Here is a 22,469-nt window from a genome sequence, read left to right on the forward strand (position 1 = left end):
ATGGGATCTTTTGCATACACTTGAACAAGCATAAGGGACCTCGGTTTAATGTCTCATTCGAAGGATGGAAACTCCGACATTGCAGCACACCCCCAGCACTACACTTGAGTATCAGTTTAGATTGAATGCAAAGTCCCGACTTGGGGCTTGAATATACAACTTTCTGATTGTTTTGACTTGTTGCTGAGCCACACAAAGTTCGAGTGAGTGGTGGATGTCAGTGAGTGCTGCAGTGTTGCCCGACATATAGTCACATCATCTGAGACCTGAAAACCTGCTGTGAACACCTAATGGGTTATTCAGGTTGAGTTTGTTTCCAATTTACACACCAGGAGCTCGGGAGCGAGCGAGGATCAGAATTGCTGTGTACAGCAGTGCCATCTACTGCCAGAAAGTCATCATTATAATAACTGGGGATGACTGATGGGTTTGTAATGGATAGATTGGGGTGGGGTGGGGGGAGTAGGGGGTTATACATGAAAACACAATGGATATTTATGCCATTGTACGTGTATACACTGCCCACCCCCATATCTAGGAGCACAGTCCACCTGATACACAGCCCTTTAACATACTGCCCGTAGCTGGAACGCAGTCGACAGTTGGAGGACATTTAACTGCTATGTTCATGGACCCTCTCTATCTTTCTAATCCCAGTTCACAGTTGTTTCTCCCTATCCCCGAATACCCGCACATCCAAGTGCTTATCTATCCCCCAACTAAATTCATGTCAGGGATTTGGAATTCGCAGTCTAAGATGACAGGCCAGTGTGGTGCTGGGAGATAGGAGGTGCTGTCCTTCCGATGAGAAGGTAGATGTTAAAGATCCCATTGCGCTATTTGAAAAGAGAAGGGAGTTTCTCTCGATATTCCTCTCTCACTCAAGGTTCTCTCTATAGCACGTTATTGTTTTACATACAGTTCTCTATGTTTAACAGGTTACTGTCTCAAGGCACCGTTCCTTGTGTGTAAGACCTGGAACCTCCTCATTTACCAGAATGTTAGAATCAGCAAACAGTGAAAATGCTTAAATCTGTTTACACAATGAACAAAGTTTTAATCCAGTCTCAAGGAGCCTGTTTGATTTGTGCGTGATAATAAAAAGTTATTGCTGGTGGCGAGAGGTAGTGTCTACTAATATGCATGTGTCAGGGTGGTGCTAATAGAAATCAGTCCCACTACAAATAAAGTGAGTGATACTGGGTAGAGAGGCAGTGACACACACATTATGTGTATGTGTGTACGTGGGTGTGTGTGGTGTGAGTGTGTGTGTTATGTGAGTGTGAGTGGGGGTCTGTGATGTGAGTGTGGTCTGTGATGTGAGTGTATGTCTATATTTCCGTGTGGATGTGGGAGTACGTGTGTGAGTGTGTGTGAGGGTGTGTGGTTGTGGGTGTTAAGCGCCAGCCATGATGATGAAAATCACAAAAGCCTATTTGAACAAAAGCGAGGTGTAAATGTTTAAACTTTGTCAGACAAGAAATTGTACATGTGTGCCCTGAGTGTGCAGAAGGCATATGAATACAGGTTACTACACAAGGTACATCAGTCAGGTTAGCAGACAGGCTGCAGAGAGTGTGGACAGTTGGTGGAGAGAGATGAAAGAGGCGGTAGAGAGAGAAAGAGAGAGGATACGGGCGGCAGAGAGAGGTGTGTGAACAAAGAGTATGACACAGAGATTGGTTGAACAGTTAAAGCAGTCATTTATTGAAGAAGTACAAGCACAGATTTGGCACACGAGGCTGGCACAGGGCAACACAAGCTACAGTAGAGTACGGCCAACAGACAACCCACTGAGCTGTTACCTACACTGAAGGGCTGGTCTCTGGCTATACAATGCCAGTGTATCTCAATGTGCTCAGTCAGTCCTGCGCAGCTTGAATCACAGCGTTAATCACAGTTACATCACAGTGAACAGCTACACCCTAGATACTGCAGCAAGAAGCTCACTCATTCATCCTTACACGGTCACTTGAGGTGACAGAGCCTATGTTTATGGGAATTGCGGCCACGGTGATGAAGCTCACAAATATCGGAACCAATTCCTGAATCATCAAATGTAACAATAGGGCGGGAACACCAGTGAGCAAAGCCCATTTCCCGCCCATGCTGCTGCCACCATCCCAGCAGCCCCCGCACCGCAGTTTACTACTCGCCCAGCCTGTCGCTTTAGCGCATGCACGAGAAGCCTACAATGAGGCGCAAAAGCTCTTAGTCCTCAGGAGAAACCTGATCGCGTTCCGCTCGGCAACCAGCCTCTCCTCACCTTCCCCCTCTCTGCCTCACGGCCTCTGCGGGCCTCAGGCTTTTGTTTGACCTTTGACCGCCGCCTCTCCTTCAAATCTTGCCCCGAGCTCTGACCAGTCCCTTTCTCTTTCAACACATTGTCCACCTCATCCTCACCTTCAGATCTCTCAAGGGCCTTGTCCCACCTGACTTCCTGCAAACCTGCTCCCCCCCACCCCACTGGTCATTGCCTCCGTTCTGGTCCGTTTCCTGACCCTTTCTCTCCTTCCCTTTCCTCCCTATCCGCCTCATCATCAGTGGACAAGTTTCCTGTCACTCTGGCCCCTGCTCTCTATTGTCTAGTTCCCACCTCTCCGGCATTCCAGGTCCAAATCTCCATGAGACATATTGCCAGATTTGCCTGATGATGGAATATTGGTATTTTCTGTGTTGGCGACAGAGCCCCAACCCCTGGCCCAGTTGTGCCAACCTGAGAATGTTAGCCAAATCCAGGCCCAAGTCCATGGAGCCCCTCCTCACCCTGAGCGCCATCTGATAGCTTTAGCTACTGTGAGCAGTGAATCCCTAAAGGAAACATTCAGCATGTGATCGCAGAGTGATAGACAGAAATACTCTACTGAGGACACGGGAACCCCACGCACAGATCATCAGGGGCAGGTATCACAGAGGGTAAAATAGCACTGTTTACTGAGGAATTGTTCAACATTAACCTGCAAATACGTCCATCAATGCCTGCCCCGCTGCCAATCAGCAACCCCACAACCCAGCGCCAGCCAGTGTACAGAGTATCAGACCCACAGCTAGTCTGACACACTCATTGCTGGGCCTGTGGGGTCAATGAGCTGTGGATAATGGGGTGAGAGTGGGGAGGAGGTGACCTCACCGACCCCGTGCCCTCGACTTCAAGACCTTCCCTGGCGGCCACGTCAGCACAACCTCCAAGCCAATTCTAGCACGCACGGCAGAGGTGACACCGCTCAGAACATTCACAGCACTATGAATGTCCTGTTACTCATAGTCTACTTTACGATGCATTTGCAGGTTAATGTTTTGTGTGTGAGCGAAAGGACGAGAGCGCGACTGAGGGAGGGTTGGGGGTTGGGAAGTGCCAGGCGAGCGGGCGGCAAGCTCAGATGCCCAGGTCGTTGTTTATCCTGCTCAGGGCGTCCGACACGATGTCCAGCTCCTGACGCAGCTCCTTCACCACTTTAGTGATGCTCTTGGTGTCTTTGAGTACCTCCACACTTTGCGTGTACGGGTTATACCTTACGCTGAACGGACGCTTTATGGTCTTAGCAAATTCCCTTCGGGGTCAGAACATACAGTGTGAGGTCAGTGGAAGCAAGACAACAGCCTATACCCCAAACCTAACACCCCACATCCCGCACTCCGCACTCTGCTGATCTCAGCCCCGCTCTGTGCTGAGTGACTGATCTCAGTCCTGCTGTCGGTCAATCTAAACAGAGAGTTTGCCAATTAATCTGAAGTTTCTTACCTCATCTTCTCCTTAGCTTCCTCAAAGCTTTCAGAAAGAAAGTAGACATCTTGGTAGGTGGTGATGAGACATTCTTGCTTGCAGGTGACCTTGGGATCAAAAGGCTTCACCTTGGCATTTCCTGAGAGTGCGTACTGCAGTCCCAGAGAGAGAGAGAGAGGTCATGGCAATGTTACTCACCTATATTTACCTAGCACCATGGATGGTCTAGTGGTTATCATCCAGCAACACTAAGTCAAATGAGGTGGTAAGTTCAAATACCGCTCTGTGCTGAGTGGCTGATCTCTGTGATGGGGAGTAGGTTGGGGTATAGTTCGTCTCATCAAGCTCTGAGTTCCAGAAAGTTTAAGCTCCTCAGAACACAAATTCCACTTCTGTCTAGACTTAGAGGCGCAGAAAATCTACAGTCAATTCACTTTACAGTATATTCTGTGAAGCATTTTGAAACGTTTAGAAGACGTGATGAGGCACTATATCAAATGAAGGATTATTATTATTAGACTCATCTTTGCATTTTACAGCGTTCAAATTTCAGACAATGCCTAAATTCAGTCTTTTTAGTTTTGTGTGTCTGTGTGTGTGTTTCTCTCTCTTGCTCATTCACTCGCTCACTTGAAGTCCGAGAGTGCTGCGCCATCATGAAAAATGGAGTCCAGAGAAGAGGGGGAGGTGGAGTGAAAATAAATGAAGATCAACAACTGGGATAAATCTGCTAAACAGGCAAATCACAAGCTGTCTTACAATGCTCTTTGGGCAATAGGTCCGGCCAGTGCCTGAAACATGCCAGGCTTGGCTGTTGGGGCAGAGTTGATGGGGGGGATGTTTTAAACAAGGAATGAGAGAAATCCATGTTGAGGAAGGGGATGAAAGTGTATGGGATGGGAAAAGAGCAGGGAATTGGCATTCAAATGCTTTGTTGAAGGAGCAAACACTGAGATTAATACATTGGGTTGAATGGCCTCTGGCTGTGTGGGAAGTTTCTGGGGCTGTATATGGCTCTGTGATTAAACCCCCATATAAACCGATCAGTATGATATGATCTGTTCTGTACTCACCTTCAGCTCACTGGCCGAAGACAGCAGCCCAGCTCCATAGGCTCGCAGTTGCTCTTCCTGCTTACACAGCCCAAACTCCACCGTGAAGAAGTAACACTGTAAATGAGGCCCAAATTAAAGGAAGTCAACAGCTCTAATTCAGCCACAGTGATATTAAAGTAATACAGTACATGGTCTCTGACACAATGGTCAGAGTGCTACCAACTGACCCAGGCTACACCTGATCATGATTTGAATGAATGGCTCCATTGGATAGCACCAATTTAGGGTTAATGGATTGAATGGCCTCATTCTGTGTTATTTTGCTCATCTAAGTCAGGAAGTTGTGGGTTCAAGCCAGGACATCAGGACTTTGAGCTCTCAGTCTAGCCAGTTGCTACAGTGCAGTGTGGGAGGTGCCATCCTTTGGATGAGTTGTTAACTGAGACCCTGACCTCTTCTTCAGGTGGACATTAAAGATCCCATGGCACTGCTTGAAAAGAGAAGGGAGTGTCTCCTGGTGCCCTGGCCAAAAATCCCCCATATTAATTTCATGGGTGTTTGTGGGACATTGCTCTATGAAATCTGGCTACCGCATTCGCCAACAAAAAAATTCAGCACTGCAGGATTGCAGTAAATCCTCTGAAAGGTGCTATATTAAATACAGGATTATATTAATAACCAATCACACCACTCCTGGAGTGGTGACTGAATAATCTGACTCCTAGAGCTGGAACTCTAGTCTCTAACTCCCATGTTTCAAATGTAAAAGGAACTTGTCCACACTTACTGTGGCTAGTTTCTGCACTGCTTCATCTGACGCTCCCAGAGAAGCCAAGCCGATCTCCTGGGAAAACTGGGCAAAACTGGGCTCAGCGAAAAGAGGAACATGTCCCAACAGCTCATGGCAGGTGTCACTGCAAAGCAAAGAGTTGGAAAACACACTCAGCCGTGTGCTGGACACTGATAATCACATAGCAACGGGCTATCAACAGTGCCCTGGTCTCTCTCGTGAGCCACTACTCCTTGCCCACTCTCCTCTCATTCCCTGGAATAATCCTCTTATTTAAACATTTGCCTAATTCCCTTCCTAAATAGGAAAAAATAACTTTGTAAAATAACTTAAGAACTCTGCTTCAGGTCCAGTTTGTGGCAGAGAACTCCACAGCTAGAGGGTAAGGCTAAGTAAAGCTGGATTATATGACCCCTAGCTGAGCAGGTGATATATTCCTATATTATTATATTCCTACTCATCACTACTGTTACTTTGGGGGGTTGGGGGGAAAGGTAAGCAGGGTCTGTTTTGGAGCTGAACTCGCTCCAAAATAATATGTTTGGCAATGGAATGTCAGAATCAAGCCCACCCTCTGTGGCAGTCTCTAGTCGGGTTCCTGAGCCAGACAGACCCACAGTATTCAAAGATTCTGATAATGACAGAAAAGCCAGTCTGGCTCATCGGCAGGACATGGAAGGGCAGACCAGTCACCGGGGGCAGGGACTTCTAACTCAGTTCCTGATAACTCTGCAAGTTAAAGCCCTAACGGTAGAACAAGCAGCAGGAAGTTTGCCAGTCAGTGCTTTTAATGGCACTTCTAGCTAGTTAAGGTCAGCAGGTGTCCTAACGCATACACTGGGGACCCCAAGCCTTGATTCTTGACAACCTGTGCCTAATATTCTCCACAGTTAGGTAAGCAGGATGAGTCCCTTCAGCGAGAAAGTGCCCATTCCATTCCAGACACAGGAATATCCATGTGTAGGTGGCATATAATAATAATATAATAATAATCCTTGCATTTGATATAGGGCTTTTCACATCTTCTGGACGTCTCAAAGCGCTTTACAGAATATGCTGTAAAGTGAATTGACCGTATGTTTGTGGGTGAAATGCGGCAGCCAATTGCGCACAGCAGTGACCCCCAAACAGTCGTGGATTGAAAATGAACAATTTATTATTGTTTTTTGTTTTGGAGGGATTATTATTAGGTGTGTGGAGTAAGGAAACTTGCCCAAGGTTTCGCCCTCTGCCTGGAATTGAACCCAGGTGTCTCGCTTGCAAGGCAAATGCTCTAACCACTGAGCTACAGGACTCCTATAGGGAACAGTCAGTCTGGTTTGGATACTCTTCAGCACAGTGATGGGTTTCCACATGTGTTAGACACTGATGACCAAAAAGCAAGTACACAGTGTTATACTCTGAAGCACTCACGGTTCAGGGGTATAGAGTGGGGCTGAGCTGTGCCGCACATACTGGGTGCAGTGAAAAACGCGGAAAGCCAACCCAGCCAGGAAATCCCGAGGAGCTAGGAAGCCTGCCACGGGACGGATAGTGAAGCCACTGCGTTCTGAAAAAGAAAAGAAAGTGTTGGACGCTACTGCCTGGATCCGGCAACCTCCGCTCAGCGTGACTATTCAACACATTGGACTTGAAATTGGGAGCTTCAGTGAAGGATTTGTAAAGAGGGAATCTCTGACACTGAACTTCTCGGATGCTCTGACTGTACTGAAATCTGTACTGAGATCAAAAATCTTTTCCATACTATCATAGAACAGACCATTTCAAGATCCTCACACTCGTCTATACATCTCTTCATGCCCTGGCACCTCTCTGACCTGACCACTTCCCCCCCCCCCCCCCCCCCGTTCCACTACCTATCACCTTGGGTCAGCTAGCGCCTAAATCTTTGCAACTCTGTCCTTCTATCCCTCCCCCTTTTCAGATCATACCTTCTTCTCCGCCTGTGCCTACAGTCACCTCCCCCTGGCTCAGTGCTCTGAGATGCTATCCCATGTGAAGAACGCTATATATTATATATATATATAAATAGTTTTTGTATCTGCAGGTCACTGGAACTCACCCTTGAGGAACCTGGAGACATCCTCCAGTTGAGGAATGTTGTCCTCCCGGTAGCCACAGTACTTTGTCAGCAACGGCAGGTTTTTCAGGTACTCTCTGCAGGCGTGGGTGGGGTAGAGTTTGGTCAGCTCACAGAATACAGTGCCCCAGGTCTTCACCTCCTCCTCAGTGTATTCTATACGTTGGATGGGCTCACCGCTGCAGAGACAGATCATGGTTAGTTTTGGGATGTGAAGGCATAAGTAGGAAAATATTATTGGACAAGTGTTCAAATGGAGAGAGACAAGGTTATGAAGGGATTAGAAGGTCTGGGTGAGCACTGTGAAATCGATCGCTGAGGGACTGAAAGGCAGTGGAGCCTGGTGAGGATGGGATAAGGGGTTCACTTACTGCTTGTAATCCATCGCCAGGTCAGCAAAATATTCTCTTCTTTTGCGATACACATTGTCTTTGAAGCCCTGTTCAACAAAGAACAAAAAAAACTGCCAGCCATTGTCCATGCTAACAACAGTATCGTGGAGTACTACAGCGTAGTGGTTAGCACGCTGGCCCCACAATTGAGAGGACCTGGGTTTGATTCCCAGGCAGGGCGAAACGTAAGGCAAGTTTCCTTACTCCACACGCCTCTGTTTACGTGGAAGTAGGAACTCGGTTGTTAGTCAATTGGCGGATCGCTTTTCCAGGAGTAATAATCCATCAAAAAAGTTTAAAAATAGTTATTTGGTCCCTCAATCAACGATTGTTTGTGGGACTCTGCTGTGTGCAATTGGCTACTGCTTTTCACAAAATGTACAGTCAATTCACTTTACAGTATATTCTGTGAAGCGCTTTGAGACATCTCGAAGAAGTGATTAGGCACTATATCAAATGCAAGGATTATTATTATTGTCCAAAACACCCAGTTGAAGGACACAGTTGTAGGACACCACTGAAGTGGAATAAAAGAGATGAGAGAAGATGAAAGAAATGCAACCCTGGTTAGTTTATGTCACCTGGAGATTGTGGGCAGACTGTGGGAGGCAAGCAGCAGTTCTGAGATGTGGGAAAGACTGTGCGAAAAGTAGCCTTTATATTAAACATGAAACAGATTCATTCCTTACCGGATGGTCAGCATCCAGGTCGGAGCCGTACATCAGGACCCGGTTTGCACATTTGTCAATATCTGAGATCTTCTTGGGGAACCATGGGGTGATCTCAATATCTGCCCAAGACACAAACAAAAGCTCTTTGTTACACCACCTCACCAGCCTCTCCAGGAATTAGACAAAGTACTCTCCAGATCCTCAAAAAACACAGCTCAGTTTCAGAAATGAGAATTATTTGCAATATTTCCATCAAGACACGCAGATTTGGGGAAAGGTGCAATAACTCCATGCAAACAAATAAGGACCTGTTGAGAGTCAGACGTAGTGGATCAGGGGAAGAAGGTGACATTTCTGTATCTGCAGGAAGTGAAAACACATCTGAAATCCACATTACAGAGAGAGAGAATCGTTCAAAACATAACTTTCAAGGCGTAACTATAACCATACATTATCTGTATCGAAAAACAATTCAAAACATGTTGTCTCTTTGAGAGACAGTCACTTACATTATAACCAGCTATAATTTTGTATCTAAAGAGACAGTATATTATAGGCAGCCAATATTCTGTATTTGATAAAGACATACATTATAAACTGCTAAAATTCTGTATCTGCACAGAAACATCAGATTCACCAATATATTCTGTATTTATAAAGGCAGTCAAATGGATTAAATCATAGTGGTATTTGCATACAGACGGAGGGCTGGATTAAAGTACAATAGTTTGCATTGGTGGTTTAACCATTAATGCTGTATCTGTAAAAAAAAGACAGTCACGCAGATTAACAACAGTTATTATTCGGCATGTAAACAGAGATAATCATAGTGATGTAGAGGGAGTTGGCAATTACTATAGATATTACTGCACTCTGGACAGACAGAGACCTGAGACACAGAGAGAGGAGAGAGAGTCTGTCTGACTTGCCCTGAGTGAGAGTGAGCGCACAGCCCTCCGATCACTCACACACTCACTCTCTCCACTCGCTGCTTCCAACCGGCGGCGCACCGACCTCCGGTCCTCAATCCAAACCAAACAGCTTACTATCGTGTACACCAGACAAGCTGACAGTCAGCACTGCAGCCAAACCTCGGCGACAGGACCCCCGAGAGAGGGGGGGAGAGAGAGAGAGAGAGAGGTGGGGGGGTCGGCTGGGAGGGACAGAGCCAAAGGTGCCAGGAGGCTGATTTCCCAGGAACAGCACACAGGTCCTTTTCCTGCACGTTTCCCATCATATTCCTGATGTGTAATTGATACGGTGACACCGTGATATGCAATTATACGGTTTGCATTTAACTGAGTGTTCACATCGTTACCAGATTTACTCCTGGGCTAAATTTATAATGTTCTCTCTCTCTCTCTCTGTCTCTCTGTCTGTCTCCTTGTGAGAATACACGGGTCTCTTCTATACCCTATATATTTCTAATCGTCATTCACATATGCACTTCTGCACTCGGGTGTAGATAGACTGTAAATTGTAATATAAATACTACAGATAATGAATGTCACAAATAAACCGTAAACATAAATGATGTTCTCTTCGGCTACAATATAAATAGTTAAAATGTGGGTTAACGTGTAAACGGGCGTGATGCATATTGCAGATCAATCTCAACATTAACCAGAATATTATGTACAAATATTGCCTTAATATTTCTGACAACTAATCGCACACACTCACCGGCTGGTATGTGTATTCACACTTACTGTCTTACTGTGGACAATAAAAGCTTAGTTTGATCCACATTCAGAGTTTTTTTAACAGTAATACACTGCGTTTGTCGTGTTCTCTGTAATAGTTACAACCTACACTTACACCTGTGGCAATACCTATTTACAGACTAACTGTAATATTTACATACTGTTCTATCATATTTGTACATAACTGTTGTGCGTAATATTCGGGTCTGTGTTGAGATTGATCTGATATGCATCACTTCTCTTTACACATTTGCCCACATTTTAAAGCTTTACATTAAAGCTGAAGAGAATCTCATGTTTATATTTACAGTTTATTTGTGACATTTAGTTATACTGTACCCGCAATATTTATTACAATTTAATGTTGATCTAATATTTATATTACAATTCACAGCCTCTTTGTAATATTTATATTAAAAATCTCAGTCTATATATTCATATAATAATTTCCAGTTTATCTAATATATTTATAAGTTAAATTTATCTCTAATATTTATATGGCATTTGACAGTCTGCGCAATATATTTATATAATCATTTACAATTACTCGTAATATTTCTAAGACGCCTCTGTTATCGGTAAGACTTATGTAACGAGACTACCATTGATCTGTAATATTAATCTATAATAATTAATCTGTCTCTGTAATAGTAATGCTACAAGTTAAAATGTAACGTTTCCCAGCAAGTTTATCTAAACAATTACATTTAACGATTAATGAATGCAGAGAGAGAGATCCCTTCAGCGTTATACAATTAATCAGTAATCATTGCACTGTGTATTCCATTGATGCTGTGTTAGATTAATTCAGATCTGAGACCCAGTCGTTATTATACCTCCTGAACCCGTGTCTGGTCCTCAAAGCGCTCTTCACAGCCACTCAAACGGGTCGAGAAATGTGTTTCCGAAATTATTACTCCCGAGTCAGAGAGAATCTCCTATTCACATTAATATTTCTCAACGAAAGCGAACAAACAAACCCCTGAAGATTACATGATTTAGAGGGAATATACTCTGTTTGATAGAGTGTGTGTATGTGTGTGTCTGTGTGTGGTCCCTTCTGTTCTCTGCTCTCAAACATGTGTGTGTAGCTCATGTATGTGTGTGCGTGTGTCTATCTAATGATGTACGTGTGTGTGTATATCTGCACATATCTATAATAACGATTCTTGCATTTGATATTTGATATTGCTTCACATGCTATGTTGTAAGGTGGATTGACTGTATTTTGTGGGCGACACACACCTACATATAGCGACACATCATTTACATATAGCGACACATCATCTACATATAGCGACACACACCTACATATAGCGACACACACCTACATATTGCGACACACACCTACATATAACGACATACACCTACATATAGCGACAAATCATCTACATGTAGCGACAAATCATCTACAGATAGCGACACACACCTACAGAGAGCGACACACACCTACATATAGCGATACATCATCTACATATAGCGACACACACCTACATATAGCGACACACACCTACATATAGCGACACACACCTACATATAGCGACACACACCTACATATAGCGACACACACTCACCTACTGATAACGGTGACACACACATACAGGGACACACACAAAACCGTGATAATACACATAGAGTGACACCCATACAATGACACACGAACACACAATGAGCACACACACACACAGTGACACACACACACAGTGACACACACACACACAGTGACACACACACACAGTGACACACACACACAGTGACACACACACCACACACAGTGACACACACACACAGTGACACACACACACAGTGACATACACAGTGACACACACACACAGTGACACACACACAGTGACACACACACAGTGACACACACACACAGTGACACACACACACAGTGACACACACACTCACACAGTGACACACACAGTGACACACACACACAGTGACACACAGTGACACACACAGTGACATACACAGTGACACACACACACAGTGACATACACAGTGACACACACACACACAGTGACACACACACAGTGACACACTTACCCACTCCCGGAGCACACTGGTTGTCTGGGGGGCTGAGAGGTAGGACATTGACGTGGCTCTTCAGGATCTGGATGATCTCGTTCAGTTGCTCGCTGTTGCTGTCGGTGTCCAGGAAGATCTCAAACTCCGAGCTCCTGCGCTTGGATTTGCGAGACTCAATATGGACAAGATTCACGTGTTTCTCCTGATGGGAGGAAAGGGGGGAGGGAGGGAGGGGGGGTGTGAAGTGGAGCTCTCCACAGTCCCAGGGTCCCGGGCCAGCGAACCCCAACCTGAGGGCTCAGCCTCAACCCCGACCGCATCTGGTTTACAGACAGAAATATAGAGCATCACAGTCCCAGAGTGGCGGGGAGCTCACTCCCGGAGTACTGCAGAACTCCGGGTGTGTGTGGGATGGGGGCTCCGGGTGTGTGTGGGAGGGGGGCTCCGGGTGTGTGTGGGAGGGGGGCTCCGGGTGTGTGTGGGAGGGGGGCTCCGGGTGTGTGTGGGAGGGGGGCTCCGGGTGTGTGTGGGAGGGGGGCTCCGGGTGTGTGTGGGAGGGGGGCTCCGGGTGTGTGTGTGGGAGGGGGGCTCCGGGTGTGTGTGGGAGGGGGGCTCCGGGTGTGTGTGGGAGGGGGGCTCCGGGTGTGTGTGGGAGGGGGGCTCCGGGTGTGTGTGGGAGGGGGGCTCCGGGTGTGTGTGGGAGGGGGGCTCCGGGTGTGTGTGGGAGGGGGCTCCGGGTGTGTCATTACCTGGAACAGTTTCAGAGCTTTCACCAAACCTCCAACCTCATTCTTCAGAGAGAAAACCACGGCGCCGCGGCCCTTCTCGGTGGACTCGTTGCAATTCTCTTTGATGTCTTTATTTTCTTCAATTTTGCAGAAATTGGATTTATTAATCTGTGGGAACAACAAAGAGACAATGGCGCCGAGAACAGGAAACTTCTCATCAGATTTCACCCTGTAAACTGGACTCGTTGTGTGATGGTCTCTCGCTCACGAGTTTATATCATTCTAATAATAATAATAATTATTAGTATTATATTATATCATTATTATTATATCATTCTGCCCCTCTTCCCCTCTCCCTGTTTATTGCTCTCGCTAATAATTACTCTCTTTATTAATTACTTTGTTTATTACCTTCTTCCTTTTATGTTTCTCTTCGTATCCCTCTTATTTATTACTCGTTCCGATTATTTCTCTCTGAATATTACGCTCCCTTTCTCGGATTATTTATTTCTCTCTCTGCTTATTACTCTCTTTCTCGTTGTTTATTAATCGGTTTCTTTTTTTAAAAACTCTATTTCGCTCTCTCGCTCTCTGATTATTACTTTATCCCCCCTGTATTGTTCCCCAATCGGATTCCACCATGGGAAGAACTACACAGGGGCTCTGGGACGATATTAGAGTAAATAATGTCTAAAATCGGATTAAGACGCAGTATGTAAACGCCCGAAAAGCGCTGACAATCTGCCCACCTCACACAGGTCTGTAGGGGGTCAGTTTATTACCAGGGAGAGCAGGAGAGCCACATCCCTGCTCCAGGATGTATTGAAACCTGGTGGCAAACGTGAGCTCTCTCTCCAGCCACAGACACGCATTGACAAACCACTTAACCGTCTCAGGGCAGCTCAGCTATTAATAGCCTGGGTTTAGTTTAACCGAGCAGCAATCCGGCTCTAAAGTGTGAGGACAAATGTCTGTCTTGTTGGAAGTGATTTGAGCAGGAATTTGGGGAATGTGGAAGTAAGCACCATAGCTAAATATCCAATAGCATCCGATCGCCTTAACAAGACGCTGGAGACTGATACATGGAGATCGGTGTCAGGGTAGCAGTGCCTGTGTCGCTTTTCTGCTGAAGCCACCTTAACCCCAATCCCCTACTCTTCGCTCATATCCCCCTGTGCCTGTCTCATTCCCTTTCAGGACTGAGCTGATAATAGAGGCAGTCAGTGAGCCCGGATCCAGTGTGAAATAATGTGGAAGGGAAATAACAGGTTTAAGGTGAGCAAAGGTGTGAGCTCGTTAAACGCAGACCCCCACTGTCACTGGAGCTGACCTGACCCTCTCAAATCCAACACACAGCAATTGCGCATCCAGGGATCAGTGATAATGTACAGAGGAACAGAGGGAGGTACAGACCCGTGCTCGCCTGCCTTCAACATTAGAACAAAACGTGGATCATTCCATCTCTCCAGCTCTCACCCGGGTCAAGATCACACCGCTCAGCCCGTCTAGGGTTTGTAACATCATGGCTCAGCTACAGCTTAACCCTATTTCTCTACCCTTCCACCGTAAAATCTTCATAATTCCAATGTTACACATCCACGTCCCATTTGATATAGCGCATTATCCACGTCTTCGAGACATCTCAAAGCGCTTCACAGAATATACTGTCAAGTGGATTGACTGTATATTGTGTGAGCGAACATGTCTCTTGTCTGAGGTCCCCCCCCCCCCCCCCCACCCCACCCACCCAAAAAAAAAAGGGAGAGTGGATTGGAATCATTTGACAAACTAAGTCACACTCCACTGTGATCTCAGACTGTCGGAACAGACTGCGTGGCTGAGTCTCACTCACCTCGTTATTCAGATGCTTCTCCTCCAAACAGGAATTCACCGAATCGAAGGATCGACCTCTCCGGGGTCCCTCGAGCCTTTTAGTATACATACCCTCTCTGTGCTGGGATAGCCTGTGCGCTGTGCAGGGATAGCCTGTGCGCTGTGCTGGGGTAGCCTGTGCGCTGTGCTGGGATAGACTGCGCGCTGTGCTGGGATAGCCTGTGCGCTGTGCTGGGATAGCCTGTGCGCTGTGCTGGGATAGCCTGTGCGCTGTGCTAGGATAGCCTGTGCGCTGTGCAGGGATAGCCTGTGCGCTGTGCTGGGATAGCCTGTGCGCTGTGCTGGGATAGACTGCGCGCTGTGCTGGGATAGCCTGCGCGCTGTGCTGGGATAGCCTGTGCGCTGTGCTGGGATAGCCTGTGCGCTGTGCTGGGATAGCCTGTGCGCTGTGCTGGGATAGCCTGTGCGCTGTGCTGGGATAGCCTGTGCGCTGTGCTGGGATAGCCTGTGCGCTGTGCTGGGATAGACTGCGCGCTGTGACACCGCGCTCTGCTATTTATACCCCACGCTCTGTCGCGCTCACACTTAATCTCAGAAACACGTCAGTGAAAAGCAAACTAAATAAAGTCACGTCACCGGGACAAGTAGCATTAACCCTCCCAAGGGTGAGAGAGTTGAGTTAGAGGGTTAATATTACTTGTCCTGTGGACGTGGCTTTAGTCGGAAGAGATAGCATTGCCTTCGGAGAGCCGCTGGACAGCTGAGTTCTGGGGAGAAGGGGAACATGTGTTTAGTTCATCTGGGTCTGTTTTGTATCCCCCCTCCTCTCCCACCCAGACCCCCTCCCCACCCAAAATCCTAAACAAAAACTACCAATTTTTACATGAAAGGCAGGAGAGAAAGAGAGATGGAGAGGCTGCATCAAAGGCAAGGTATAAATGAAAGCACAGAGAGAGAACAGCTAACAGCATAATACACATCCCAATCAATTATTAATAATTAGTCCTTTATTGTGAATTACAGGTAACACCCAAAATCCTTCCTTCACATTTATACCCAACTATTGAATTTCTCTCTCCCGGTGTCCTGGCCAACATACCCCAAATACATTGGTCGCTCACTCAACAACAACAACAACAACAACAAGATTACATTTGTATAGCGCCTTTCACTTTGGGCTGTTGGTGGGACACTGCTGTGTGCAAACTGACTGCTGTGTTTTGCTCACAAAATACACAGTCACTCTACTTTATGGTATGTCATGTGATGCGCTTTGAGGCATCTTGATGACTTGATAAGATGCTACATCAAATGTAAGGATTATTATTATTAGCTCAACAAACCCTCATCTGAAAATAACGGGGCAGGAACACACCATTTTAATAATAAATAATAATTGTAATTTTTTTGAGGGAGTATTATTCCCAGAAGGCAATTCGCCAATCGATTTACAACCAAGCTCCTACTTAATGCTAGAAAAAATAACTACATACCCAACACAATACTGCCTTATACCATGCGGTCTCGTTACAAGTATTAAGTAAGCATCAGTCTCACTGTCTGTCCACCTTATTTTCTCTATCCTTTTGCCAGTGACTTGGTTGAGGTTGAAATCCCACCTGGCTCTAGATTTAAATGCACCATTTCAGAACATCCAAAGTTTGGCAAATCGTGGAATTCAGTCTTAAGTTTGAAACCCATTTTCTGTAAATGAAATTAAGATTGCAATTAAAGACTGTGCCCAATTCTGGACACATGTTGTACATGGTAAAATGTTGCACAAATAGAGTAAATCTAGAGGCAAGTGGAATTTTATTCCCTGTGTGCCTATCTGCCTCTGGTTCGTCTTTTTTTTCTTCCTGTTTTTCTTACTCTCTTTCTTTCTACTTGTTTGTGTCTACCTGTCATCCCTTCGTTGTAGCAGCCTTCAGTGACAAAGAGATCCTGGAGTGCAGATGGCAGTGAGCAAGGCAGTAAAGGTGGGTGAGCAAACAAAGGCGGTCATTAACAAGCATGTATCAAACGCAAAGATTATGATTTATTTAAAGGAAAATTTAGATTTCACCAAGCAGTATAGAATAAAAAGCACGGAGCCGATGTTGGTTTGTGAGGTGTTTGGTCATGGCTGCCCTTGTTCAGTGGAGGGGCATCTTTAATAGAGAGACATTCACAGTCGCACAGAGAGCTGCATTGCCTTAAATAACAGCAGCGAGAGAAGAGGGTGTTATCTGGAGAGACTTAGATAATTAAAACTTTTTTGATGAGTTTCTAAACAAAGGTTTTCAAATTTGTGAGAGTTAAATAAATAAAATCTATTTGCACTGATCTGCGGGCAGTAACAGAAGGACACACGGCATGTCTTCACAAAGGGCTGTTCAAGCTGATTCTCCGAACTGCTTGTAGAGGGGAATTGGATACATATTTAAGGCCAATAATATTAAAGGATTTAGGGAAAGAGGAACGATGGGAGACTTTTTTTTTTGCCTTGTTCTGTCTTCTCATCTCTCCCTCTTTCTCAGTTCTAATTTCAATCTCAATGTGTAGGGTGTCCTTGGCACACATTGCACCCTGCATTTGTGTACAAAACCTCAATACACATCACACACAATTTCACTGTTTAATTCCAGCCTTTGTTCATTTTAGCCTCTGTCTGCCTTGTGAAGGGAAATGTTCGCTCTCTCAAAGATACACGGGATCTTTCTCCTGGGATATCCTGGTTTAGATTCCCCAAATTTTCCACCATATTTTCAAATCATACGCTGCTCATTTCATTGTTGTTTATGGATGTCACTGGCACAGATAAGCTGCCGCGTTTCATCCAAAAGATACATACATTCATATCACTTTACACTGTGTCCTGTGAAGCACTTTGAGTCATCGTGATGACATGATAAGGAGCTATATCAACAACAACAACAAGATTCCATTTATAGAGCGCCTTTCACGTCGGGAGGACGTTCCAAGGTGCTGCAAATCAAATGCAAAGGTTATTAGTAGTAGTAGTAGTCTTATAGTTTAAATCACTCTGTAGAGAAAATTTCTAAGTGGTTTTCAATGATGGTCAGCCAGATCAATAACACTGCCACGTTACATATGAATGGATGTTACTTTTCTTAGTATATTTGAGCTTCCTAAAATAGCTACTCTTTTCAGGAGGTTGATATTTTGTTCACCAGGTATTTTGTCAAGCCATTTTTGAATAGTCTTATTAACAGTCCCAGTTGCACCGATGAAAATAGAAACTAAGTTTGTTTTACATTGCCACACATCTGCATTCAATTTGTAGATCGATATACACACTCCAGCTTGCTAAGCCAGTCTGGAACCTTGGGGTCTTGTTTGACCCTCAACTATCCTTTCCACCCCACATCTGCACCATGACCAGCTCTGCCTTCCCCCACCTCTGCAAATGTCACCCAGCTCCGACACTGTCTCACACTGCAGGCTGCCGAAACCCTCATATACGCTTTCATTACATCGAGGCTCAACTATGCAAACTCATTACTTGTCGGCCTCCTCAACTCCAGAACTCTGCAGCCCGTGTCCTCTCCCGCACTAGACTCCGTGACCCTATCACCCCCATCCTTGCTCAACTCCACTGGCTTCCCATCACACAGAGGATACAGTTCAAGATCCTGGTCCTCACCTTCAAAGCCCTCCACAGTCTTGCTCCCCCCTATCTCTGCGACCTCCTAAACCCCTACCATCCTGTTCACTCCCTCCGCGCAGCGGGCTCCAGCCTGCTTCACATCTCCCAATGGGTGGGCCTTCCACCACTCTGCCCCCCCACCCTTTGAAACTCCATCCCACAGTCCCTCCGCCTCACCCCCTCCCTCACCACCTCCAAGACCCATCTCAAGACCCTCCTCTTCGACCGTGCTTTCGATCTCCCTGCTTCCCCCACTCCCTCCACCCTCCCCCACCCTGACGCCCAGCTCGGGTCTGTAACTCTGTCTATCCAGCGCTTTGGGACATCCTCCCGACATGAAAGGCACTTTACAAATGTAATTTTGTTGTTGTTGTATTTCCTGATTTCCTCTAGTTCATATTTTTCACATTTTAATCACTTGACATAGCCACATTAGTAATACTACATTATTATAATTAATAATTACATTATTATTATAATATTATCACCTCTATAACATTAATTTAACTTATAATCTGTATTTTGTGAACCATTTATTTTTATCAGAAAAGTGGTATTTTTATTCAAATGATTATAGTTATTATGAATCCAGTGGGGGAGCGAGCACCAGCACAGAAATTAGGGGGAGAGAGCAGGGAATGGGATTAGAGTAGAGAGCTCCAACGGGGAATGAGCATAAGGATTGACATGATGGGGAGAGAGCAGGGAATGAGATTAAGTAGCGATCTTATTTTTAAACTCTTGGGTCTGTGCTGGGTTAACTGAACAACTCCCTGCTTTGGATCACAAATTAATTCACCTTCTCTAATTGGACGTCTATCATGCATGCCTTGTTGTTACTATATATCTGTTCTTTATCCTGAATCTTCCTTTGTTTGTAAAATAAAGAGTTATTTCAAGTTTATCCCTTTTCACTCTGAAAATTGTGCGTCCCAGTAGGGGGGCGACATGACGTCTCCCAGAGTGACTGCAAAGAAAACACAGATAGCAGTCACTGACAGTCCCAAATTCACACAGAATTTGGCTGAGGATTGTTTTTTAACCAAATACAATGAGAAGCCATAAGCCATGCAAACCTGACAGCCCATTGGCAAAGTCATTAGTCAAAATATTAATTGGAAATTGCCTCCCTTGGTTGCATACAACCTTCAATTTATGGATTAATCAAGTGAGTTACCCGCTCAGACACCATGGGGAGAGAGCAGGGAATGGAGATAGAGTAAAGAGCTCCAGTGAGAGGGAGCACCAGGACAGACACCATAGACAGAATTATCTGCTTCTAATATGTAAATATCCCATGGTTTCTATCCCTCGCTCCCTGACTGAAAGAGATTCAATGTAACACAGAATAGCTAGAAAAAAAGCAGGCGATTTAGAGCGGGATTTATGATGTCCTCCAGGAACAATGGACACAGGTTTGAGCTGGGAAGACTTTATTCCACACTGACCCTCATGAAAGTCTTCAACCTTCTACCTCTTCCCTTTGGTTCTACCCTTACTCCCTGACCTTAATCTCTGAGACTCTGTGCAGGTTTTCACTAATGGCTCCAGTTTTTACTTTGATGGTAAAGCACATACAGGATATGGGGTGTTTGTCCTCTTCCCTGATTCAGAGCTCCCTCCTTTCCAATTTGAATCCTAATCTTCTTCAAGGACCCTTGTTTTATTGTTCAACATGGTCATTTACACCTCCCAGAGCAACTGCAAAAAAATAGACATAGCATTCAGGGGAGCTCCAAAATTCAAGTAGCATCTGTCCTGTGGTATACCTATATTCTATACTGAGGCAAATGAGAAGCTCTAATTTATGCAAACCTGGCAGCCCAGTTGCAAACTCAATCAAAATATTAATTGTAAATTTGTTCCCACGGTAACATAAGAACCTTGGATTTTACGTCCTAATCCATGGACACACTATACAGACGTGGCAAAAGCAGGCAAAAGCAAGAAAAAATTTGAAAAACAAATTGATTAAAAGCAAATTGACCGCCTTTCAAGTAAAGTGCAGGATAGCTACCAAGGCACCAAGTGGGAGACAGGCCGAGGCAGTCATGACAGGCCTACATATGGAGAACTGTTGAAAACAAAACAGGCTCTAAAAGACAGCAAGGAACTCAAGTGCCAGATGGCCATCAAGATCTCCCCAGACCTCAGTGAGGTTCCCAAGGCCACTCTGCATATTATTGGTCACTCTGGTGCCTCTCTAACTATTCTCCAAGAAGACCAATCCAAACAGTCACAAATCTTTCAAATTATAAATTTGGGGGGATTCGACAGGTCTGATGCTAAGGGTTATTTGTCCAAACCTCTAAAGCCTTAAACATATCCTCCAATTATCTGAATCCCACAAGAGCTCACCTCAATTGTGATAGTAAAGTAAAGGTTCATTTAAAAATGGGGAAGCATGCTGCAGTAATAAAGGGGGGTGTTAGGTACTGGGTGCTGGGTACCGGGTGTTGGGTACTGGATTCTGGGTGTTGGGTGTGAGTGGTGGGTGCCAGATGTTGGGTGTGGTGTTGGCTGTTGGGTGGTGGCTTTTGAGTGTTGGGTGATGGCTGTTAGGTGTTGAGTATTGAGTGTTGGATTTTGGGTGTGGTGTTGAGTGTTGGGTGGTGGGTGTTGTATGTTGGGTGTGTATGTGAGTGTTAGGTGTTGGGTGATGGGTGTGGTATTAGGTGTGGCTGTTAAGTGTTGAGTATTGAGTGTTGGATGTTGGGTGTGGTGGTGGGTGTGGTGTTGCATGTAGGTGTTAGGTGTTGAGTATTGAGTGTTGGATGTTGGATGTGGGTGGTGAGTAGGTGTTGGGTGTCAAGTGTTGGGTGTTGGGTGGTGATTGTGGATGTTGGGTATGGGTGTTGGGTGTGGGTGTTGGATATTGGGTGTTGGGTACTGGGTGTTGGAAGTGGGTGTTGGGGCCACTGCCTTACCCCTCAGGCTGCCAAAACCCTCACCCTTGCATTTGTAACATCAAGGCTCGATTACAGAAACTCCCTCCTCATCAGCCTTCCCAGCTCTTCACTTCACAGGCTGCAGATAATCCAAACTCTGCAGCTCATGTACTCTCGCGCACCAGGCTCCGCAACCCCATCACTCCCACCCTTGCCCGACTCCACTGGCTCCACATCTCCCAGAGGATCAAGTTCAAGATCCTCGTCCTCACTTTCAAGGCCATCCATGGATTCGCCCCCTCCTACCTCTCTGACTTGCTGACTCCCCACCACCCTGTCCACTCACTCCGTTCATCGGGCTCCCATCTGCTCCATGTCTCCTGCCCGACCCGCCCTACCATCGGTGGCCGGGCTTTCAGCCTCTCTGCCCCCACACTCTGGACCTCCATCCCACAGTCCCTTTGCCTCGCTTCCTCCCTTGCCTCCTTCAACGCCGGTCTCAAGAACTTTCTCTTCAATTGTGCCTTTGGTCACACTGCCACCTCTCTGCATTGCCTCACTCCTACACCACTCTTCCCCCATGCTCGGGCCCTGATACCTGACTGTTCAGCGCTTTGGGACATCCTCCCGATATGAAAGGCGCTCTATAAATGTAATTTTGTTATTGTTGTTGGGTGTTGGGCTTTGGGTGTGGGTGTTGGATATTGGGTGTGGATGTCAGTGCTGGGTGTTGAGTGTTGGGTGTTGGATGCAAGGTGTTGGGTGCCAGGTGTTGGGTGTTGGATGCGGGTTTTGGGTGGTGGGTGTTGGGTGGTAGGTGTGGTGTTGGGTGTGAGTGGCGGGTGCCAGGTTTTGGGTGTGGGGAACCTTATCACATTAACAAAGCCCATCAAAACATCCCAAAACCCTACTATAAATTGTCATG

At 45.8% G+C, this 22,469-nt stretch overlaps 1 protein-coding gene across 1 annotated transcript; it reads right to left on the minus strand.

The window, feature by feature from the left end:
* Positions 1-3,234: 3,234 nt before the first annotated feature.
* On the minus strand, positions 3,235-15,142 carry LOC103174831 (tryptophan 5-hydroxylase 1). Its single transcript, XM_007887399.2, has 11 exons — positions 15,027-15,142; positions 13,196-13,342; positions 12,465-12,648; positions 8,731-8,831; positions 8,021-8,088; positions 7,632-7,828; positions 6,983-7,118; positions 5,567-5,693; positions 4,798-4,893; positions 3,743-3,876; positions 3,235-3,551 (listed from the first exon to the last, which is right to left on the minus strand). Exons 1-11 carry the CDS (start codon positions 15,114-15,116, stop codon positions 3,377-3,379), a joined length of 1,455 nt encoding a protein of 484 aa, XP_007885590.1. The 5' UTR covers positions 15,117-15,142; the 3' UTR covers positions 3,235-3,376.
* Between the last annotated feature and the right edge of the window lie 7,327 nt (positions 15,143-22,469).

Source organism: Callorhinchus milii, unplaced genomic scaffold (genome assembly GCF_018977255.1).
Source record: "Callorhinchus milii isolate IMCB2004 unplaced genomic scaffold, IMCB_Cmil_1.0 Scaffold17, whole genome shotgun sequence".
Classification (NCBI taxonomy): domain Eukaryota; kingdom Metazoa; phylum Chordata; class Chondrichthyes; order Chimaeriformes; family Callorhinchidae; genus Callorhinchus; species Callorhinchus milii.